The sequence below is a fragment of the Sander lucioperca genome, chromosome 7 (assembly GCF_008315115.2).
Source record: "Sander lucioperca isolate FBNREF2018 chromosome 7, SLUC_FBN_1.2, whole genome shotgun sequence".
Taxonomy (NCBI): Eukaryota; Metazoa; Chordata; class Actinopteri; order Perciformes; family Percidae; genus Sander; species Sander lucioperca.
Genome location: NC_050179.1, coordinates 20,345,777 through 20,352,961, shown reverse-complemented (window position 1 = coordinate 20,352,961; position 7,185 = coordinate 20,345,777). Strand labels below are relative to the sequence as shown.

The window sequence follows — 7,185 nt, the reverse complement described above, 5'->3', positions numbered from 1 at the left end:
ATATGTGTATATATGTGTATATGTGTATATGTGTATGCATTTGTATATGTGCATATATGTGTATGCATGTGTGTATATGTGTATATATGTGTATATGTGTATGCATGTGTGTGTGTATATGTGTATATATGTGTATATGTGTATGCATGTGTGTGTACATGTGTATATATGTGTATATGTGTATGCATGTGTGTATATGTGTATGCATGTGTGTATATGTGTATGCATGTGTGTGTATATGTGTATATATGTGTATATGTGTATGCATGTGTGTGTATATGTGTATATATGTGTATATGTGTATGCATGTGTATATGTGTATATATGTGTATGCATGTGTGTGTATATGTGTATATATGTGTATATGTGTATATGTGTATGCATTTGTATATGTGTATATATGTGTATGCATGTGTGTATATGTGTATATATGTGTATATGTGTATGCATGTGTGTATATATGTGTATATGTGTATGCATGTGTGTATATGTGTATGCATGTGTGTATATGTGTATGCATGTGTGTGTATATGTGTATATATGTGTATATGTGTATGCATGTGTGTGTATATGTGTATATATGTGTATATGTGTATGCATGTGTATATATGTGTATGCATGTGTGTGTATATGTGTATATATGTGTATATGTGTATATGTGTATGCATTTGTATATGTGTATATATGTGTATGCATGTGTGTGTATATGTGTATATATGTGTATATGTGTATGCATGTGTGTGTATATGTGTATATATGTGTATATGTGTATGCATGTGTGTGTATATGTGTATATATGTGTATATGTGTATACATGTAAGAAACAGTGTGTAGAGTTTTGCAGAATTGGAATCAAAGAGAAAAGCAGAAAACATGTTTGTACTTTTGGTGTCTTTGTTTAAGGGATGGTTAAAAAAGTTAATGTTGAGAAACCCTGACACCACTCAGCTCCTTTGTCTAAGCCAACCATCAGCAGCAGCTGCTCTTTTTCTTTTCTTATCAAACATGACTTCTTTATCTCATCATCAGAGGAAACTTTGCAGCATCAGCTCTCTATCCAGTAATCAGTGGGCCTCATTTATCAACATCTTCCTAAGTTTTCTTTTAAATATGATCTTAAGAAAAGTCTACGTCGGATTCATGACGTGTTCTTAAACAGCAGAATTGTTCGCACCTGTGTTCTTAGGATTGATGAATCCGACGTCTTCTTAACTTCGAGTTGTTTCTAATTAGCATAAGAAAACGCCCCACAAATTCCCATATAAGGACATGACACTTCCTGTGCACCTCGTGGGAAGCAGGAGACCGCCTTCAGCAGATGGTTGTTGGAGTCGCAGATGACTTGTACATTGGAGTGGTGGAGGAAGTCCTGAATCTCAGCACTTAAGTAAAAGTACAAATAACCAGAGACATATTTACTTTAGTAAAAGTAGAAGATGTCCACTACCACAAACAAGGCCAGCTGGCTTTTAAAAGAAGTTCCTATCCTAACCAGCATAAAAGGGAAATATGTTGTTAGAATCTGAATGTGGTTGGTTTTATTCATGGATGTATTTTAAGACGGTTTGATTTCGTTTAACCATGCAAGTAAGCAAATAAAGTGTGTGAAGCAGCGAACATGGGGAGATGTGAAGAGGTCCAGCCAAATAAATAAGATATGAACGCGTCTTACGCTGCCTGGCGGAGGAGTAAACGATGCTGTGGAGAGAAATAGATGGCAACTATGATTTAAAAACGGGAATATCAAAAAACAAACATTTTCATTTTCACTTTTACCGGAGGCTGTATTACCGAGGGTCAGCGGCGCTGTGCCCGGGCTCTGGAGCACCGGAGCTGGCTTGGAAGCCGATGAAGGATCGTTGGTGCCCCATATATACTGTATCTATGGCAACCAAACTTCACTGTTGAGAGAAATGTGTGACGGTCAGGAAGACGTTTTGGCAGGGGGAAAAACAAAGGGGTAAGCTTAGCTTCAGAGCTCGAACCTCCTATGGCGCCATTTAGATGCTACCAAGCCATCACCTCCCGTTAGCATCCCATTGACTGCCATTCATTTTGACGTCACTTTGACAGAGAATAACTTAGCCTGTGTCTATGTTATCTCCTTACATATACCTACGCTCTCCGTCTCTGCTAGATTGGGAATGATTGAGATTTCTCTTGGCACAGCTACCAGAAGACTTCCAACTTTCAGACAGGTTGCTCACGTCACATCTACGTCTTCAAGCTCAGTTGGAGGCTGCTCAGTAACGCTCAGCCATCACCGGGAAAGAGACTTCACTGGTCTCCGTCCAGAGACACGGGACCTGCTGCTCCAGTTTATATACTGTCTATAGGGAAAACTGATCAGAAAATGTAACGGAACGTTGTAGAAATGTAGTAGAGTAGAAAGTATAGATAATTGCTGCAAAATGCAAATGCAAAATGTAACAAAGTAAAAACCACTCCATTTGGCCCTATAAATAGTGATCAATCACCAAGTAACACAGGATTTAATCAGTTTAATTGCTGATGTAAATTGCAGTGTTAGTTTCTTTGCATACTATGATTTATTTTTTCAACAAATGATTTATGTGACAGTACTTCATAAAACCAACCCAGTTTCAAAAGACAATTCCCTCAAATAATTCCCTTAATTTGGTTTTATTAAAGTTAAATGGTATTGATTTAGTTCGTGAATATTGATTACATCAGTCAATGATTTATAAATGATTGGAAAACATAATTAAACCTGTTTTATTTCTTAATTATACAAAAGAAAAACAATTACACAGATTGATAATCTTTGATTTCCAGGATTTCTAATCGATGTCAGAGCAGCTCCTGCTGGTGCAAATCATCCAGTCAATGACTTAAATTACGGTGTTTCCCACCCAGTGGATTTAAATATATCAGTATTTTAAAATAACAAATGTGTGTTTTTTATTTGGTTACCTGATTATACATACAAAGACTGATATTGTTTACGTTGCGTCCGTTCGAGAAAGTTTAATCGGCGCTCTGTTGATAAGCCTGTGTGTGTGTGTGGCTAGCTAGCAGCTAGCTAGTTACGCAGTAGCGGCAGTTTCGCGTCCGGGCAGCTAGTGAATCATCGTACCAATGCCTTAGAAAACATTTAGTCTTCGCCTCCCTCAGCTGATAAGAATGCTGTCCATTGATTCCAGTGGATAACATTCATTAGAATAACCGCACAACACCGATGTCAGACTGGTTTTTATCGGCCGCGGCCACATTTTCCGTTTTTGGCCGAGCTAGCTAACCAGCTAGCATAGCTGCTAGTTAGCCTGTTAGCCCGTTAGCAACGCCTATGATGGGGAGCAGATCGATAACGGAAGGTAGGCCACACAGTTCGGTTATATTGCTTCTTTTATACCGTTTAAATCAAACGTGACGAATGTATCTACGATTGTAAGTCAACGCCAATCGTATTACAAAACCCGCAAATAACTTAATTGTCCAGATCATCGCTTGGTTTTTGGTAGCTACATCCGGGCTACTGTAGCTCTTTTGGTTAGCCGCCTCAGAGCTAACAGAGCTAATAGCTAAAACACATCTTTCAGAGGTTCCGTTAGAACTAACGTTTAGATTGGTGTGGGGTTAGCCACAGTGCTAACTACGGAGCTACATGAAAGATAGCAGTATTAAACTGCTGGCTGTTGGTCTGCTCTGTTCAAACCGAGAATCTCAAGTAGCTTCTTAACGTTTAGTGGCTTCACTCATCAGTCAGACTGTTCAGCTGGATATTAACATCACGGGGGTTAACACGAGCGTCTGTGTGTGTGTCTTTCATTGTGTTTGTGTGTGTGTCTTTGATTGTATATGTGTCTTTGATTGTGTGTGTGTCCGTTTGTGTTTGTGTGTTTTCTCTTTCTGTGTGTGTGTGTGTGTCTTTGATTGTGTGTGTGTGTGTGTTTTTGTGTTTCTTTGTGTGTGTGTCTCTCTGTGTGTGTGTGTGTGTCTCTGTGTGTGTGTGTGTGTCTCTCAGACTGTGTTCAGCTGGATATCAACATTACTGGGCTTTCATTCAAAGGAAAAGCAGCCAATCTGAATCTGTCAGATAAAAACCACTCCAGTAAAAAGGTCCAATATTATATTTCCCTCTGAGAGGAATGTTTGGGTATTTAAGGAGCAGATTCTGACCTCTTTGCTGTCAGCAGGCCTATTAAAGGAGAGGTGTCTTCTGTCTGTGTGGAGATTTTCAACAGAGTAGCTGTTGAGTTACACTGAATGAATACAGTTGGTGCAGTTTGATTTCTGGGATGGATGTTCTACACACACACACACACACAGACCAGGGGACTAGACACGCACACAAACTATCCTGGCCTGGGACTCTCATTCATACGGTCTCATAAAGTACTTATTGGACTTTAACTTATCATTGCACTTACAATAACGAGCATAGCTGTCCTCAATTTAGGTCATCCTGTAGGTCTCATTTTCCTGCATCCACTGTGTGTGTGTGTGTGTGTGTGTGTGTGTGTGAGACTTTAGAGAGAAAAATTGTCACAGCGTACATTGATGTTAAAATGTCTACAGGTTGGCAGGACGGTCTGAAATGTTTTGACGGTCTGTAGCTGTACGTTTCCTTGGTAACTTGTCCACACCTCTTCTTTCGCGCAAAAGGGAAACACACGGTCTGAGGTCACGTACGGCACCTGACGGGCACGAGGCTACATTGCGCGTGCGTCGAACTGTGCGACACACACACGCTCCGAACCGAGACAAGCGGACCGAACGGTCGGATGTTATGTTTTCAAGCCTGAATAAAAGCCTTCATTTTATTAGAATGGCTGTAAAAGTTTTAAACTACCACTCAGAGTTGTTTGAATTAGAGCTGGGGGTGAACGATTATTTACTAAACGATTAATCGGGCGATTATTTTATCGATTAGTCGACTAATTGGACGATTAATATAACGATTATTTTTCTGTTGCTCGATTAACAATTTTACACGGCAAAAAATCTTCTGCTTTACACAAAATAAATAATTAATTTACTGTTATACAAAATGAAAGGCCAGCCTGTTTACTCTTTTACAGTACCAACATAACTCTCTTGTTCAAAAAAATCAAGTTGTAGTGCAAAAACCCCCACTGTGCAGTGCACAGTACAGACATCCCTGAGAGTGTTTAACACAACATAACAGTCATAAGGAACATAATCAAACTGACTCTCTTAACTGCTATTCTGTAGGTTTACATGCTAATGCAGCTGTGCACTTTGGTGGTGCTAGGCTAACCAACGCATCTTAGCTCTCTGTGCAGTTTGTTCATGCTAGGTTAGTAGCTAACGTTCACGTTAGCTAACATTAGCTACTATAGATAGCTGTGTTCTGCAGCCTTAAGCTAGCTACCATTCAAGCCAACATTAGATGATAACCATAGACAGTATATAAGAATGGAGCAGCAGGTCCCGTGTCTCTGGACGGAGACCAGTGAAGTCTCTTTCCCGGTGATGGCTGAGCGTTACTGAGCAGCCTCCAACTGAGCTTGAAGACGTAGATGTGACGTGAGCAACCTGTCTGAAAGTTGGAAGTCTTCTGGTAGCTGTGCCAAGAGAAATCTCAATCATTCCCAATCTAGCAGAGACGGAGAGCGTAGGTATATGTAAGGAGATAACATAGACACAGGCTAATTATTGATCACTAAAATGATAGTTAACATTAGGAATTAAACTTAAACAGCTAATGGAAGTCCAAACTGCCTGAGAGCTTCTCCTGTACTATACGGTAATTCCTCTACTATGAGACAGTAAGTCTCGTGGTTATGACCCAATCGTTAGCCTATTTTTATAAAAACGTCTGCTACGGAGCCATAACGTGAGGTACAAGGTAATGGAGCCTTTTATACATTGTCGTGTTTCTTTAGAAATAAACAACGGACAAATAGAGTCTTTAAACTCTTCAGATGTAAAGTTATTCTCTGTCAAAGTGACGTCAGAATGAATGGCAGTCAATGGGATGCTAACGGGGGGTGATGGCTTGGTAGCATCAGAATGGCGATAGGTGACTAGGTGTGGGAATCACCAGAGGCCTCACGATACGATATCATCACGATACTTAAGTCACGATACGTTTTTAATGCGATTTTAAATATTGCTATATATATATATATATATATATATATATATAATACCTTTTTTTTTAACTTCAAATTTTTTCCAGTTTCTAATTATGTCCCCAAAAGGAAAGCCTGCAGACAATCATCTACAGATTAACAACAGTGAAAATGTCCTTTAACTGGTCTTCACTATCTGTTTGTGTTTATTAGGCAACATCTCCTGACACGTGGCCAGCTTCCTCTCTCATGTATTCATCTCTCTCTCAGCCTAGACTCTGCATGGCGACGGACTGGCAGCGGTGGGAGTGAGCAGCCAATCAGCCGAGGCCCCCCCGGTAGCACCATGGCGTCCCGTCAGAGGAACTCGGTCCGGATCCTGTCCAGCCGGGAGCGCGGCTCCCAGACCTTTGGCTCCCAGAGGCTGCTGCAGCTGCTGGTGGAGGAGAAAGTCCGCTGGATGAAATGGCAGAGTCAGGTGAGAGTAGGGAGGAAACGATTCCTCGAGTAACTCGAATAATTTGATTACTAAACATCAAACGGCAAAATGACTTGCCTCGAAGCTTCGTTCAATCAATGTTACCAACGTTGTATCGCTCACGGTGTTTCCGCACGGAGGATTATTACTGTTGCACACCGGGCTGACGCTGCTGGCCACACATGTCATGAAGATGATTACAAAACGAAGGAAGAGCGTGAATAGTGATAAGAGAAGAGACAGGCTGGGGAAAACGACAGGAAGTGTCCAACGTTTGGAGTCAGTTCAAACATAATTAAAACTAAAACTCTGTACAGTGTGTCTACTGCAAAATGGAACTAGTTTATCAATAATAGCACGACGTCAATGCTTCAGCATCTCAACACAAAACATCCAGTCTGACTTAATCATCACCAAAAGTAAATCACAGAGTGGTATGGACGATGAAACTACACCAGACACAACAACTAGCAAACACAAAGACAAGGAAATACGTGGTGGAGACCACAGTCTGATCTAAAGAGACGACTGGGTGACTATCCCTTCGGAAAAACAGCTGATTGTTGACTCTCTCTCTTCACAGAGAAACAGCTGATCAACGATCTACTAGCAGAAGTGTGACAGAGCTGTGTGACACTGTAATCAAAT

At 40.5% G+C, this 7,185-nt stretch overlaps 1 protein-coding gene across 5 annotated transcripts in view; it reads left to right on the top strand.

Annotated features, from left to right (window-relative positions):
* Positions 1-3,013: 3,013 nt before the first annotated feature.
* ambra1b (autophagy/beclin-1 regulator 1b) overlaps positions 3,014-7,185 on the top strand; it is a 37,485-nt gene continuing 33,313 nt past the window's right edge. For all 5 annotated transcript variants that reach the window (XM_036003470.1, XM_036003466.1, XM_036003469.1 and 2 more), the window contains exons 1-2: positions 3,014-3,335; positions 6,330-6,537. In XM_036003470.1, the coding sequence (XP_035859363.1) occupies positions 6,406-6,537 (132 nt within the window). In that variant the 5' untranslated portion in view covers positions 3,014-3,335; positions 6,330-6,405. The remainder of the gene's footprint in view (positions 3,336-6,329; positions 6,538-7,185) is intronic.